Genomic DNA, 16,802 nt, shown 5'->3' with positions numbered 1-16,802 from the left:
TAATAGATGGAAGGGAAGAAGAGCATTAGGATTAGGCATCCTTAAGGACAGAATAGCAACACTCATGAGGGAGGATGTTGCACTGCTGATTTGGGGCTTTATAAAAAGGCTTATTCAGGGTGAGGGTTAGGCAACCTTAGCTCTTTGTTGAACTACAACTCCCATCACCCCCAGCCACACTCTATTATAGCTGGAGATGATGGGAGTTGTAGTTCAGCAACTTCTGGAGAGCCACATATTGCCTCCCCCCCCCATTATATAGTCTCCCATCTGCAGACCCTCCAAGTGCTTTGCAAACACCACATCCAAAAGAAAATAGAATCATTTTGAAATTCTCGAGAGGAAGCAGTGTGTGGGGTGTGGGTGGGAAGGGAAGATGGCACCACAACTTGTGGGGAGTTTTGTGTAACATTTCTCCAGTGTAGATTGCACCACCTAGACTGACAGTGCAGTTCTTTTGGGGCGAATGCAGAATAGTGCAGCTGTGGTTTGGCCTGGGAGGATCAGTTGCATTGCATCTAGGTCACCAAAACCCTTTCAGGGAAAACGGCCTTAACGTGTGCTTGCACCATGGGAATATTAGTCAGAAGAGAGGAAACAATCCATCTTCCCTTGCTTCTCCTCCCCTCAGATGTTTTGGCCGATACTCTTTGTGAATGTGAAGTCACAATCAGGCTAGTACACATATCTACAAGAAACAATAGGATTCCCACCAAACAATGAAAGAGCAGGCCACAACTTAATCCAGTGTAGCACTGGATTATAAAATATTTACAGAATAAGATCAAATATAAATAAATGTAAATATTTCATTCTGTAAATAAAATATTTACAGAATAAGATCAGATGACTGGACAACATATCAGTGAAACTGAATGTGTAACAATGGAGGGTTGGTCAAGTCCACAGTGTGGAGAGAGACGCGATACAAAGGAGTCCAGACATCCATGATGGCGACCGTCGTTCCGCTGTACGTCTTTCTCAAGTGGAGAAGGGGCTTCACAAAATACTCCACATACTCCAAAGTCCAATCTTCCAGTAGTGTGTTGACAGCAGTGGCACACCTCCACTTTGGGCGCCCGGACTGCCCCTGCCGTGAGTTCCCCCACCCTCCCGTGTACAACGGGACGGCCAGCCAGCACAGCAGCCGGTTGGATGCCCATGCCAGCAGCAAGGCCAACGAGGCGCCCATGGCCAGCAGCCAGAGAGCCCGTCAGGCCAGCGTCACCCGATGCCAGCGCACCGCCTGCAACCCTGGCAAATTCGGGCACAGCCGCCGCTGCCTCGGCTGCCCCCTTGAGCCCTGCGGCCATCGCCGCCATGCACACTCCCTGCCTCCCGACCCCTTGCAGTGGGGTCAGCCGCGACAGCATCCAGAGGGAGGGAGGGAGGGCGGGAGCCCCTGGCCAAGGGGGTGGCTGCTCCACTCACTTCAGACGGGCACCAGCGTGGGGTGGGGCAAGGCTCCTCGTGGCAGTGGCTCAGGGAAGCCTGGCACTCTGCTGTCTTCAATCCCCCCAGCTTTGCCGAGTTGGGAGTCGGTTCCTGGTGTGACTCATCTTAGCGCATCCTGGTGAGGAGGAAAGTGGCAGCGGCGGGGGGGGGGGGGGGGGGAGACGGTGCTCAGCTCTGCAGTCACTGCCCTGGCCACCCTTCCAGAGTCCTGCACCAATTGCTTAGGGAGGGGGAATGAAGGCAAGGATGGATGCGGTGGGGGGAGCCGGCAGACGGCGCTGCACCTTACGCTTGCAGCAGAGCTGCAAAGATCAGCCTCCCTTGGATGGATGGTTTGGCCTCTCTCGGTGGGGCGGGGCAGGGGCTTGCGGCAGCGGTAGGAGACCCACCCCAGGCCTTTGGAGGCCCCCCCCCAGACCTCGGCTGGGGCCCCAAGGTCTAGGGGTAAGAGCCCCTCTGGTTGATGACCACGTCTACTAGAAAATTCACTCAAACAGTCAATATCTCATAAGGTCCAAAACCTTATAAGATTTTGGCTGTTTGAGTAGAATTTTCTAGAAGTAGTCACCAGGGACCTCTGAAACGGAGGTCACTGCCATGGACTCATTTGTATCACATCTCTCCCCAAACTGTGGACCTTACCATTGTTACACATTTAGTTTCACTGATGTGTTGTCCAATCATCTGATCTTATTCTGTAAATATACTGTACAGTACAGGAGGTATCAGGGGTCTCCACAATTCACATTTATCATGGCTGGGGATGATAGGACTTGTAGTTCAGCAACATCTGGATTGCCACAGGTTGGGACAGGAGACCCTGTGCTATATGAGAGTCATGCAACTATAGTGCTATAATCAGAGCACCTGTGGGTACACCTGCAGAGCACCTGTGGGTACACCTGCAGAGCACCTGTGGGTACACCTGCAGAGCACCTGTGGGTACACCTGCAGAGCACCTGTGGGTACACCTGCAGAGCACCTGTGGGTACACCTGCAGAGCACCTGTGGGTACACCTGCAGAGCACCTGTGGGTACACCTGCAGAGCACCTGTGGGTACACCTGCAGAGCACCTGTGGGTACACCTGCAGAGCACCTGTGGGTACACCTGCAGAGCACCTGTGGGTGAATTACCAGCAGACTTGGAGTAACGTGTAAAGACGTCAGTTTCACAAAAATCTGATGAAAAAAAGAACTTACAAGGGGCCCAGAAAACACCCAAATTGCCCCAATGTAACTCAATAGAGCAGAATGTTCACAGACTCAGAGGACAGTTAACAGACAACCAGGTGGGCAGAGCTAATGGAACTCAGTGGCAAGGAGGGCTTGAACAAAAAGAGCAGGAGATTTCTCAGTTCAAAGCATATACCCTCAAGACAATCACAACCCCTTCTGTGGGGAAAAAGTGCCTAAAACCTTCACCATGCAGAAGCACAGGCTTAGCTAACACAAACACAACAGAGATATGCACATCATTTTGATGCAGGTCCATACTGGTATTATTATCATCATCAAATTAATATATTCTGCAATATGCTTATCATAGCTAATTCCTGTTCCTTGCCCACTGCTGGGGGTAAAGTGAGTGTTAAACGGGAGGAAGAAATGGTGCAGAGTGGGAAGGGGAAATAGCAGATATGCTTCAACGCAGAGGATATTTACCTTGGGCTGGAGGTTAAACCACTGGGGACTAGTGTTGCTCCAGTCCCAGGTATTCAGAGGAATCTCTACCTCTCCCATGAAAAGGTTTCGGCTCAAGGAGTCATGATGCCAGACAGAAAGGTTCAGGGTCCTGCTCTGGAGATCCGCTTTCTCAATCTTGTACTGCAAACCAGGATTGGGAGACAGGGTGGGAGAGAAGAGGAGATCAATACATATATATGTACATACATATATACATACATACATGTGACAAGATGTATTTACTGACTGATAGATTTACGTGACATCTCATCATACGGATTTATTTGCATCACATAGGAACATAGGAAGCTGCCATATACTGAGTCAGACCATAGGTCCATCTCGCTCAGTACTGTCTAGCCAGACTGGCAGCAGCTTCTCCAAGGCTGCAGGCAGGAGTCTCCCTCAGCCCTATCCTGGATATGCTGCCAGGGAGGGAATTTGGAACCTTCTGCTTGTAACCATGCAGGTGCTCTTTCCAGAGCAGTCCCATCCCCTAAGGGGAATATCTTACAGTGCTCACATGTAGTCTCCCACTCAAATGCAAACCAGAGTGGACCCTGCTTAGCAAAGGGGACAATTCATGCTTGCTACCACAAGACCAGCTCTCCTCCTGTATGTATTGATTGCAGTTCATATTGTTGATTCCTTATTTACAATATAGTATCTTTACAGAGTTATTGGTATACTTTGGGGGTATGGCTTTCAACTGAGGTCCTAGTTTTTGGTTTTAGGGACTTCATCTTCTTTTTGTGTATTAGGAACAGAGGCAGCTGGCTCCTACTGAATCAGACCCTTGGTCCACCTAGCTCAGTACTGTCTACACTGACTGGCAGCAACTCTCCAGGCAGGGGCCTTTCCAGCCTGAAAATCTACCTGGGACCTTTTGCATGCAAAGCAGCTCCTCGGCCACTGAGCTCTGGCCCCATCAACCCTTTTTGGCCTCTCTCCACTATCCAGACATCACACCAGCTAGAGGCACCACTGAAGCAGTTTCTCCCTCCTGACCTTAAGAATCTCGTTGAAGACGGGGTCCAGGCTTCTCTTCTTAATGGCAGTTTTCCTTTTGCTGTGATTGGATTTGTCAGGAAGGAGGTAGGCTTTGACGTACCTGTGAGTGATGGGGGAGTGATAAAGGCAATTCCGGTCACTGCAAGTCAACTCTGCAGGGCTTTTCTAGTTCTGTACCGTATTTACCTAAAGACTAGGTCCCCACCCCCACCCAATTCTTTGATGTTAGAAATTAGGGGGGCATCTTAAAAGCCAAGTTCAAGACAGATCATCCCGGAGAGAATCTATGTGGTTGCTAGGAGTCAACACCGACTTGACAGACCAGCACTTAATCCATCCATCCATCTTAAATGCAGAGTCCTCTTCTTTTTGAGTCAATGCAGGTCTAATCTATATTTAACCTATATTTTTAAGGGGCTCGTCTTAAATTCAAAGTCATCTTCTATTTGGGCAAATATGGTAGTTGGCAAACTGTGACCCAGATGTGCGGTGTGGCCTTTCCTAAAGTGAGCCACACCAGAAGCACATGGCTAGTGCAGATCAGAGGAAAAACTCATCCTCATCTCCTACAGCAGGGGTTCTTAACCTTATGTCCCCAGGTGTTGCTAGACTATGACTCCCATCATTCCCTGTCACAATGGCTGAAGGCAAGGAGGTTTCTCAGCCTTATCTGGAAATGCCAGGGTTTGGACCTGGGTCCTTCTGTATGCAAAGCACGTGGCCTACCACTGTGCTATGGCCACTTCCGTAACATATGCCACAGCTTTACAGAGAGTCAGACCATTGGTCCATCCAGCTCAAAGCTGTCTACACTGCATGGCAGCTCCCAAAGATTTCAGAATGGCATATTTCCTGTCTGGAGATGTCAGGGATTGAACCTGGGACCTTCTGCATTCAAAGTGGGTGCTGCACCACTAAGCGACATTCTTTTTCAAGGACCAGAGAGAGAACCCAGCTAGATGCACCCATGGTTTGAGTGAATAAAAAGCAACTCCCTTGTTATATCTTATATTCTCACACATGATGCTAGTAGCAATACTAGTGGTTGACAGAAGTCTCTTGAAATGTCTCGGATCATTTCTGCTCTCTCTAAAAGCTAATGGCACACCCATGACACATATGCCATTTGGTTGGATCAGATCAGGGGTTTTCAACCAGGGGTACTTTGAAGCCTCCTAGGACCTTCCTGCCTCCCTGACTCACTTGCATGCTACACCAGTGGCTTCTCCTCCAGGAGGGGAGGGGGAGGCGTGTCAGGCAGCATCCCTCCCCCCTCCTCTCCACATGGCTGGACTTAGCCCACCCTTCCTTTAGCTTGACTGACAGGCTCGGCAGTGAGGGAAACACTGGCCGATGCTCAGCATTTACATTGCCCTCGCTGCTGAGCCTGTCAGTCAGGCTGAGAGAGGGGTAGGCGGAGCCCAAGCACCTAGCCAGGCAGTCAAATGGAGAGTAGGAGGGAGAGCCAAGGTCAGGTCAGGGGTATGCTGTGAAGGCCCAACCAAACATGAGGCTCCAGAGGACAGGAGGAAGAAGGAATCCACAGCACAGAGGTGGTGGGTGGGGTCTGATTCCAGTTTGCATTTTATTTCCCACCAACTTTGGTAATCGTTACTTCTAGGAGTCACAACAACCCTTAGCTGCTTACATGCAGTGTCAGATTTAGGCACAAGCTACAGTTTAGGGCCTCACATTATAAGATACCTCTGGATACAAAGAAGTGACTAAATCTCAAGTTTTACCTAATGTATTTTCATTTAAAGAATACCCTTAGCCTTGCTGCAAGATAACTGTTGTTGTTACATCAGTTTTCCATTGCATCTTTGCCAAGCAAAAACAAAAAGGTTTATTATTTCTATTTTCATTGTTCTTTGTGTTTGTGGCATTTTTGGTTAATCCATTCCTTGATCCAGGCCAGCTTTTGAATGGGGCTTTTGTGACTCATACTCCAGTCCTGGCGTAGAGGCGGGGCTAACAAAAGCCAGCAGCAAGAACACGCAAAAGCAGTCTGCACTTGCCTCTCTGTACTTAATAGCTATTTCATTAAAGTGTTAATATTCCCGATTCCACTCCACTGCCTTGTCCTTGCACACCACAACTCTTTCCCTTGGATTCCACACTATTAGACATTTTGTGGAGGGTAATACTGTCAGGCTTTTCAAGCTTCACATAGCTTGACCAACTGACCATGCTTATGGGGCACCTGAGCTGAAGCTTTGAGATAAAGGAGGCATACTGTTAATTTTTTTAAAAAAAGTTGAAAACCCCTGGATTAGATCCAGTGATGTAGTTGCCCCACCCCCTACCCCCGGTGGCATGCACATATCCCCGCTTACCGTAAATGACACCATGCCGTGCCGCCCACTGCCACTTGCCGGGCAGCTCACAGGCCAGTAAGATGCTGGAAGGCCCCATTCCTGCCCTCCAACTTCTTGCTAGTTTGTGAGCTAGCTGGCAAGCCGTGGCTGGTGGTAGGAGTGGCAGCAGCAAAGGTGCCACAAGTGGTGGCAAAGAATGTGTTGCGACAACTATAGCTGCGCCCCTGTCAAGGTCAAGGCAAGAGTGTCACAGAAGCCAACGGATGACCACAAAAAGCATGGTCTTCCGTGGTCCATGCCAGACTCACGGGTCTGACCGCTGCTTCCTGGCTTCAGCAAGATCTCGGCACTGGATGATCTGAATGTGCAGTTCCTTCTTCCTGGAATGATACAGCAGGGAGAACTGGATGCAGCCACGGACGTCTACGGTCCCAATATCGTTGTCGGTGAATATGCTCATCAAGCTGCCGCTCATCTGTAACAAAGCAGAAGGGAAGAGTGTCAAAAAAAATAAAAATAGGGACAGGACTCAAACCCAGAGCAATGGAGCAGGAAAGGAAGGCCTGGCAGAGGGCGATGGGTCCATGGGAAAAGCATATTTGTGGCAAACCTAGGAGTCTCTCTTCTCTCCATAATGATTTCCCCCCAGCAATATGGGGAAATAAAACTTTTCACCTTTCCCAAAGGTTCCTCCCGCCAACTTTATTAGAATAAAATTTACAGTGCAGAACAAAATTAATCCAAACACAGAAAGCAAAACATCATACAATAAACCCCGATTTATCAATCCATCCACATTCTAATATTACCTGGGGTAAGAAGACAACCATAATCCTCCCAGATTGGTATAAAGAATGAAATCTGACCATATTACATAAAAAGTTATTTGCGGTCTGGTTGGCACGAGACTGAATAATATGAGTTAACTTTTCTGAGATCATGATATGCCATAGATGCTTATACCAGATATCCATTGACATGGTTTGATTTGGCTATAGCTAACCTGGCAGCAGTTACCATAAACACCACTAATTTTTTTGATGACACATTTGTATTGACTCCAGAAAATATATTTACTAATGCCAGCTGGGGGCATAAACCTATTTTCTGATTTGTGATTTTGCTGATCTCTGAGAATACCTCTGACCAAAAAGACCCTGGGGCAGGTCCACCAAAGATGAAAATAGGTTCCCTTCATTCCACAACCTTTCCAGCAAAGCAGGGAGCAGTCTTTATGAACGTGTGCTAATTTTACTGGGGTCAGGTACCATCAATGAAAAACTTTGAAAAAGTTCTCCTTAATTTGGGCCGAGGAGGAAGTAACTGGTTTGCATTTCCAAATGTTCAACCACTCCTGGTCTTTTGATTTCCTGTTGGAAGTCATTTTCCCAAGATGGGAAGGCCAACTTTGAGGCCACGTAGAGGGTTAAATGTGTGGTTTATAATCAGCTCATATAATTTTGAAACCACACCTTTAAGGGAGTCCAAAGCTCCCAAAACCAGCACTTTGAATTTTGTTAATTGTCTATTGGCTTGAGCTGTTATTTCTGGGTTGGATATAAAGGATCTGCACCGTAAAAGATGTATCCATGTGCAGTGCAGAGGACTCAGAATACCTTTCCCAAAGGTATCCAATACATTTTTAATGCAATAATGTTCTTTGCCATCTACTAAAATATGAAGGTTTGATGTGAACATGGAGGAAGGCGAGATGCAAATCTTGACTCTTAAAACTGGAAAGCACTTCACTGAGGTCTAATGAGCCTGGGAGGTTGATTCAGAGCAGCAGGGGCCTACTGACAAGTTCTTAGGAGACTTGCAGTTATGCAAGAAATGAATTTTTTCTATTTCTTGATTGGATGAGTATCCTAGGGCAGAGGACAACTTTTCAGAAGCAAAGTGCCAGCCTCCCTTTGTGCAGGTTCTTCAGTCTTCTTTGCCTTTTCATCTTTACTCATACCTCCTTCACCAGAAATGGTCTTCATGGAGCTCTCACTTTTGAAAATTTAGAAAATCCAAGAGCCAGGTTTGGTAGTGTCGGAGGGTCAAGAAGAAAGGGAAGTTGAAAAAGGATGTCTGAGGAATGGAGTACAAATTTCACACGATTCACCATGTTAAGCGCTGCCCTCCTCACTAAGAGAAACGTGCATACATCTGGTCATAGGAACATAGGAAGCTGTCATTTACTGAGTCAAGCCATTGGTCCATCTAGCTCAGAACTGTCCACTCTGACTGGCAGTGGCTCTCTAGAACTTGGACCTTCTAGATGTTGTCAGACTACAACTCCCATCATTCCCAATCACAGTGGTCAACAGTCAGGGATAATGGGAGTTGTAATCCAAAGTCTGCAGGAGGGCCTAAGTTTTACAAACCTGCTCTAGGGTTTCATCAATGGGTGTTCCCCTGCCCCACCTGAAGATGATGCCAGGGACTCAACATGGAACCTTCTGCATGCAAAACAGAGGCTCCACCACTGAGTTATGGCCTCATTCCATGACCCAGATTCCCACAGTCACCTACCGTGGATGAGCTGAGACTGGAGAATGAGGAACTGGTGCTCAGCCATTTATTCTGGGGACTCATCACATTGTTCTTTGGAGGCGAAGTACCTGAAGCTTCTCCCTGGCCATTTTCAAGATCCCCATTAGTCTGATTTCAAAACAAGACAAAACGGTGAGGTTAAGGGCTTATTCTCACACCCATGGATTTGAGTCAGTCTTTGGACTTCTGGCCATAGGGCGCCACACAGCGGGCAGGTACACACACATAACGTGGAAACTACTTGCAAAGTCTCAGGTTCAAAGTCCAGCTTGACTGTGACTGTCTGAACCCATGCCAAGGCAAGAACCAGAGGTTCACTTGGAGCCTCAAACAGAGATGTGTAACCAAGATTTAAAGCTGGCTTGCCAAACCAAGTGCTGCTTCCACTGTACCGTTATGTCTGAATTCATGCTCTTTTATGAATTGCATAAAAGATTCATTCCAGGGGAGCCCACCCCCTTTGCAACTGAGACCAATGGCTGCAAAGCAGTACAAAGCAGACAGGGATAGCATCCAGGGCCTTGCTGGGAGACATGGCTGGGTGGTGTACCTCTGGCTCAACTCGGTTGCTTCCAACAAAAATCAAGATATGTGACCGTCTGCAGTGGCAGTTCCCTTCATATCTCAGGCTAGGGGAACCTCAGAGTCATTGATATGCTTGAACCCAGCCAGTGAGTCAATAATACAAACACCAGTGCGACGCCAGGGACTGGATTTTGCACGCCACACAAGTGCTCAAGGAGTTAGACATGCAAAGGTTTAGTGGTGCAGAAAGTTAGGCGTGAGGGTCTAGCTGTTGAGAGCCCTGGTTGAGACCCTCCCCATTCCCAAGTGCCTTCAAGACGCAAAGTTTCCGTCAGCCATCTGCAGAAACAAACCCTATGAGAGAGACCACTGAGGCTGAGAAATGGCCGTTTAGCAGGGATTTTAGCCAGGTGCCTCTACTCCCATCCACTGGGAGTGGAGCCACTACCTGGCTAGCATTTGCCATATTTACCCAAATAGAAGACGACTTTGAATTTAAGACAACTCTCTGAAGACAGAGTATACCTGTGTTTACCCAAAAGCAAGGCGACACTGAATGTTAGAAACCCCACCCCCAATTTCTAACATCAAAGAACTTGAGAAAAACTAGTCTTGGCCAGCATGGTATTCGGGTCTTGATTTGGGCAGTGGGAAACCCATAGATGGTTGCCTAGCAACACTCACTGCCATCATACCTGCACTGTAACCGTGATGGCCGGTAGTGCATCCATCTGCTGCTCTTCCTCCTCAGCATCTGAACTCAGGCTACTAAAGGAGTTGCTTCTCTCTGCACAAAAGATGGAGACATTCAGGGGTTGGTTTAGCCTGAGATATCTGAGGACCCAATAACTTTTGCCTCAGCCAATCTCACCACAAATATAACACATTTGTCCAGTGCAACTTGGAGGCCTAAACCAGGAGGTGGTACCAGTAAAGGGGCAGTCCTTCAATGAGGCGAAGTGAGACACTTGCCTCAAGAAGAGGGCTGTTGGGTTGCAAGAAGGGCAGCAAGATGGCCCCTCACTGCCTCATGGGCCTGCCTCTGCCACCCACCACCATTGGTGCAGCTCTTTGTCTAGCAGTTATACAGCAACTGCCTGGCAAAGAGCAGCTCCAGGATAGCTCTCTTCTCTTCCTCCTCCTCGCCTTCTTCATGGCAGCATCCACCACCACTGCCTGCCTCAGCATGTGCCCTCTCCACTCACAGGGCTGGTTATGAAAAGGGAAAGGAAGCAGAAGGGCAGTACAGTACAGTAGAGGATTGGAGACTGTACTGCCCTTCCCCCCTTTTGATTCTATTTCCATCTCCTTTTCATAATCAGTCCAGCAGTGAGCAAGGGAGGAGGCACAGGAGGTGTGTGCAACACGTCAAGAGCATAGGGAGCTTGCCAGCAACCCAAAGATAGGCTGTTGCTGTCAGCCCCTCCCTCCACCAACCATGCCCCCTGCCACCACCCAGAAGTGGCCACGTGGCCCTTCTCACTTCCCAGGAAGAGCTTCGTTTGCTGGGCAGGTACTTGCTGGCTTATTTGTTTTCTCTTATTCAGAGCAACAAAGCGCCGACTGGGAAGGAGTGGGAGAGGGGCCATGCATCACACTCCCAGCCCACGAGCACTTTGCCAGCTGGGTACGGGAATACGACAACAAGGGGGAGGAGCAAGGGGGCACCGTTGTGCCTCCCGACCCTGGCAGCTCAGGGATATTTGTTCCCCACTTTTTCCAATGGTGACTATGCCACTGTGTCTCACAGTGGTGGCTATCACCACTGCAAAGGAGACGGCAGTGAAGGCAAGTGTGTATGGTAGGGATGTGCACCATTCGGTGGGGTGGGGGGAGCGGTATTTTTAAGCACGAGTGAAGCTGGTCCTTACCTGCTCCTCTGCCATTTCCTGGTGCAGCGCTGCACTGCTCAGAAATCCGCACGTGTCTGCATCCCTGTGTGTCTGGTGACGGGACAGGCAGCCCGCTGGGTGCAGCGCGGCAGCGGCGTGCAGACTTCTGAGCGGTGCCACACCAGGAAATACAGTGGGGCAACAGTGGAGCAGGTAAGGACCGGCTTTACTCATGCTTACAGATACTGCTCCCCATCCCACCAAAACGATTTGGCTGGCCACACCAAATCAATTCATGCACATCCCTAGTGCATGATGGAAGGGATGACATTTGGCAGGGTAGGAGAGTGGGCATGCAAGGGCAGCATTTGGTACCCTCTTGCAGGAGCTCTGAGGTCTTGGACTACCACAGGGCTGGAAAAGAGGTGACCAGCTTAACCGTTTGGCCTTGAAGGCTGAAGATCTTCCTCTTCCTTGGGGAGGCAAAAGGAGAGGAAAATATCCATCGCACTTTCTATAATGTACTGTCCTTACACATGCAAATAGACACAATGAAGCTGTCTGTGTGTTTGGTGGCACGCCAGGGAGGGGAGGGGAGGTTTGCTGCTGTTATTTATTTGCTTTTACCTAGCTCATCCTCAGCCATCTGTTCCGGTAACTGGGTTGCATCCCGTGGAGTCAAGTCAGCCATCTAAAGAGACAGGCAACATGCTGGGTTCACAGGCCACAGGCAGACTCATCATGGAAATATACTCAGATTCATATTTGCATATGCAAATTGAACCAATTATGTCCCCATCCCTTCAGAACACATTGCTGCTAAAACCCAAGAAAAGTAGCACTGACAACAGCAGCAGCAAAAGAACCAAGCTCTGGACTTGGTAAAATATTTGCATATTCAAAACGCTGAAAGCTGCTTCCTCGTGCATGAACACTATGCAAATCAAATCTGGCATCCCCCTGTGGATTTAACGAACTTCACTCCTAGCAGCAGGGTAAGTGCTGAAGCTTCCATTAGGGAGCCCACATCCATGCCCAGGCATTTCTGGAATGCTTCCAGCTGGTGCTGTCCCCATTTCTGCCACTGCCACATTGGATTTAACACATCTGGCAGCAGCAAACAGGATGGGGGGGGCAGAAGGTTAACTGAAGTCTCTGTGCTTGACACATGAATGCATGCATGTGCAGATCACAGCTCCCCAAATGGAGCTGATAGAGGCCGAGACAAGATCTTATACGAAATGACTCACACAGCTTGCTTTTTAGGAATGTCAGCTCTTTGAAATAGATCCCATTATAGCGCCCTCTCTAGAGAACTAAATCTACCTTCCCACAAGCACACACATTTTAAGAAAGTAAGAATTATATAGCAGAATATAAAGTGTTCTTCAAATAATAGGTGCTATTATAGGTCCCCTGCTGACTGAGCAAAGAGGCACCTTTTTAAAGTGGTGATTGAGTTTATTTAGCAGGGGGAGAGCAACTGGCCCTGTCCAACCCCAGCACAGCATCCCTTGGTGGTGTCTGTCTTGTGTTTCTTTTTCTTTTTCAGATTGTGAGCGCTTTGGGGACAGCGAGCTCTTTTATTTATAACTTTGTAAACTGCTTTGGGAATCTTTGTTGAAAATAGGTATATAAATATTTGCCGTATTCATAGGTGTCACGAGTAAAAGGCTCTCTTGCCCCCTGATTGATTTGGGGGTGGGGAGGCAAAAAAAAAGGGCCTCCAATTTATATGGGGAGGGGAGCGGATCTTGTGGTAACCAGCATGAACAACAACAAATATTTATATACTGCTTTTCAACAAATGTTTCCAAAGCAGTTTGCATAGAGAAATAACAAACAAATAAATGAATAAGATGGATCCCTGTCCCCAAAGGGCTCACAATCTAAAAAGAAACTCAAGATAGACACCAGCCACAGTCACTGGAGGTACTGTGCTGCGGGTGGATAGGGCCAGTTACTCTCCCCCTACTAAATAAAGAGAATCGCCACATTAAAAGGTGCCTCTTTACCCAGTTAGCAGGGGTTGAATTACCCGCTTTGCTGAGGAAGGTATTCCTTCGTTTGCATGTCTGAACACTGCTTGCTGCAAGGGGTTCCCCTCAGGGGATAGGGCTGTAGCTCAGTGGCAGAGTATCTGCTTTGCAAGCAGAAGGTCCCAGGTTCCGTCCCTGGCAACATCTCCAGGTAGGGCTGGGAAAGGCTCCTGCCTGAAACCTTGGAGAGACGCTGCCAGTCAGGGTAGACAATACTGAGCTGTCTTAGTATAAGGCAGCTTCCTGTGTTCCCAAGAATCATTCTGGCCCCAAAGAGTTCAAGGGTTCCCAGTCTCGGATCCCCAGATGTTGCTGGACTACAACTTCCATCATCCTTCAGACCAAAGATTGGGAACCCCAGACAAGTACACCATCCTGTTTCCATCAGTTGTCAGTCTAGTTTTACCAAGGAGTCCACAGGCAGGGATTGAAGGCAAGAGTCCTCCTCTGGTTTGCCCCCAGCAGCTGGTATTGAGAGGAATAGCACTTCTGAACCTGAAGGTTCCTATAACAAGGATAGCCAAAACACGGCCAATAACAGAATCCTCTGTGAAGCTGTCTAAGAGCCCTCTTTAATGTCACCCCAAGCAACTGTCATCACCACAGCTTGTGGCAGGGAATTCCTTCTTTGAAACCTCTGAATCAACACAAGATGGTGGTGGTGTTTTTAGTGGTATACAAACCAGGTGGCTGTAACCATTTACAACACAAGGGGGGAGAAAAGAAAAGAAAGCAACCAAGAAAAGAGGAGTGGGGCGGGAGGAAATAGGGAGAAGTTTTAAAGAGGGAACTTCCAAGTCACATCACATCATCAGGACAGTAGACCAAGTTATTGTTTTAGAAAGCTTAGATGTTAAAACAAATATGGCAGCATTTACTATGACGCAGTGGGGGAGGGAGGCTGGCGGAGGCCTGTGTTCTGGCCTCCTGGCCCCTCCCCCCTGTATCTGACATCAGACGCAGGGGGGCAGCTACCCACACACCCCACATCTAATGTCAGACATGGGGGCGTGGAGCAAAATAATGCAAACGAGGCCACGCAGCCTCCATTTGGGAGCAGAATAATGCCCCTCCCCACATCTGATGTCAGGCAGGGGGCGTGTCTGGGTTCTTTGAACCCATTCGCCCAATGATGGCTCCACCCATGCTGTGATGGTTTTTTCTTGTTCCAAATACACACACACACACACACACACACACACTTATCTGTATCTCACTAGTTGGGTAGCTGGAGCAGTTTCTTTGCTGCCTATCTGCTATCATCAACCAAACCTGAGAAAGAACTTATCAAGGAACCTAGGAAGCTGCCTTATACCTGGTCAGGCCCTTGGTCCATCTAGCTCAGAATTGTGTACACAGACCGGGAGCAGAGTCTCCAAGGCTACAGGCAGGAGTCTCTCCCAGCCCTATCTGGAGATGCCAGGGAGGAAACCTGGAACCTTCTGCATGCAAACATGCAGGTGCTCTTCTCAGAGTGGCCCCATCCCCTAAGGGGAATCTCCTACAGGGCTCACATGTAGTCTCCCATTCAAATGCAAACCAAGGTGGACCCTGCTTGGCAAAAAAGACAATTCATGTTTGTCCTCCACAAAACCAGCTCTCCTCCATGCACAACATGCTGCCAGTCAAAATAGACAAGATGGATACTGTACATGGATTGTACATGCATCGAAGACAAACATGGGAGTAGGGTTTTGGAATATCAGCTAACTTTCTGTAAAGAAAAACGTGGCATCTCTTTGTGGCAAGTACCGCCATTATACTGACGATGAGAGAGAGAAGTTCGATCAGAGCTGCACAACTTTGGCCCTCCAAATGTTTATGGACTACAGTTTCTAGCCTCCCCTGCCATAGTGGCCAATAGTCAGGGATGATGGAAAATGTAGGCCAATGTCTGCAGGAGGGCCAGAGTCATGTAGCCCTGCCCTAGGCTGACCCAGCCCACTAAAAGAACTCACCTCTGGGCCAGCTGCCAACTCATCATTGGTCCAGGACATCTGAGGAGAAGCTTTGCTGGGTAGTCTAGGAAGAAACAGGAAGAGGATTACACTTTCATAGCAAGTTATCTGGTTCAAAAGAGATTTTATCCAGGAGGCAATACAGGGATCCATATGGGGACGGACGGACGGACACACACTCTCTTTGGGTTGGATTATATCTTTAAAAATATTTTATGTTTTATTTATATTTTATTTTTTAGTTATTTATTATTTATTTATCATATTTCTACACCGCCTGATACAGACATCTCTAGGCGGTGATTAAACACATCTAATCAATCATAATAAATTATATTGATCCTCAATCTTTTTGATGCAATTAATCATTTACTGATCAAAGCTATATCCCATTGTTTTTGCTATCAAAGGCGCTTTTCTCCAGGAAGCAAGCTTGGTATTCTGCTACTCAGAGACTTTGCTTTCAGACAGGGCATGCAGACCCCAAAGAGAGTCAAGATTAAGAGCCATTTCATACATTGCACAAAGACAACCACCATAGGTGTGTCTGGGAGTGGGAGCTTTTAAGAAAAAGGAGAGCACGTCCTCACCTGCTCTCTACCACCCCACACAGCTTCTGCTGAGGTGCTGCGTGGCCCAGGTACCCCTGTGTGGCACCAGCACACACATAGCGTCTGCACATGCACAGGCACCATTTGTAGCCTCCAGGTGACCACTGAAAGTCATTCTGGAAATTCCAATGGTTTATTATTATACAAAAATACAGGGCAGGGGGGAGATCTCTGAAGAGCTTTAGCCAGAGTTTACAATTCTATTGCACCCATGCACAATCACACAATCTCACAATCACACTTCACAATGCAGATACCCAACTACAAAGTCAAGTGCCAGGAAGCCCTAGATACTCTCTTTTTAAAAAGACTCTGCAACAAGAGGTCTGTGGGGAAAGTGCTGGGAAGGATGACGTTTCCCAGCATCCTTCCCACAGCTTCGCTCCCTTTAACAGCCCTCCGCCACTAGGAGTGTGTGCACAAAACCGGCTGACCCAGTTCGATTCGAGTCCGAACCGGACCTAAACAGAACCAGGCCAGTTTGGTTTTGCCCCCCATCGAAACCCGCCCTGGGTTTGGTTTGGTGGGGTTTGCGAGTCATTAAAACAGAACAAAAAATTTCTAGTACTTACTCCCTCCAGGGGGGCTTCTCTGAGGCTGTTGTGGGGGGTGTCAGAGGTTCCCCCTCCCCCTGCAGGCCTTCACTGTGCCAAAAATCATCCAGTTTGGGCATTCTTTGACCCTTTCTGCGCCTTTCCCTTTCACGGTGGCCATTTTGGAGGCAGCCGTGCATACGCAATGGGCTTTTTCACACAGCACATAATCTATGGAATTCTCTGCCGTGGGATGTGGTGATGGCCACTAGCTTGGATGGCATTAAAAGGGGCT

The 16,802-nt window shown here is 48.2% G+C and overlaps 1 protein-coding gene across 2 annotated transcripts in view; it reads right to left on the bottom strand.

The window, feature by feature from the left end:
- Positions 1-16,802, bottom strand: part of SYTL1 (synaptotagmin like 1) — a 52,345-nt gene that overhangs the window by 7,018 nt on the left and 28,525 nt on the right. For both annotated transcript variants that reach the window (XM_053268260.1, XM_053268259.1), the window contains exons 5-11: positions 15,364-15,427; positions 11,994-12,057; positions 10,230-10,321; positions 8,989-9,117; positions 6,777-6,943; positions 4,148-4,250; positions 3,119-3,280 (exon numbers count right to left, since the gene is read on the bottom strand). In XM_053268260.1, coding sequence (XP_053124235.1) covers positions 3,119-3,280; positions 4,148-4,250; positions 6,777-6,943; positions 8,989-9,117; positions 10,230-10,321; positions 11,994-12,057; positions 15,364-15,427 — 781 coding nt within the window. The remainder of the gene's footprint in view (positions 1-3,118; positions 3,281-4,147; positions 4,251-6,776; positions 6,944-8,988; positions 9,118-10,229; positions 10,322-11,993; positions 12,058-15,363; positions 15,428-16,802) is intronic.

The sequence above is a fragment of the Hemicordylus capensis genome, chromosome 7 (assembly GCF_027244095.1).
Source record: "Hemicordylus capensis ecotype Gifberg chromosome 7, rHemCap1.1.pri, whole genome shotgun sequence".
NCBI classification, from domain to species: domain Eukaryota; kingdom Metazoa; phylum Chordata; class Lepidosauria; order Squamata; family Cordylidae; genus Hemicordylus; species Hemicordylus capensis.
The sequence above is the reverse complement of the archived record's forward strand: the minus strand, read 5'-3'. Positions and strand labels throughout refer to the sequence as shown.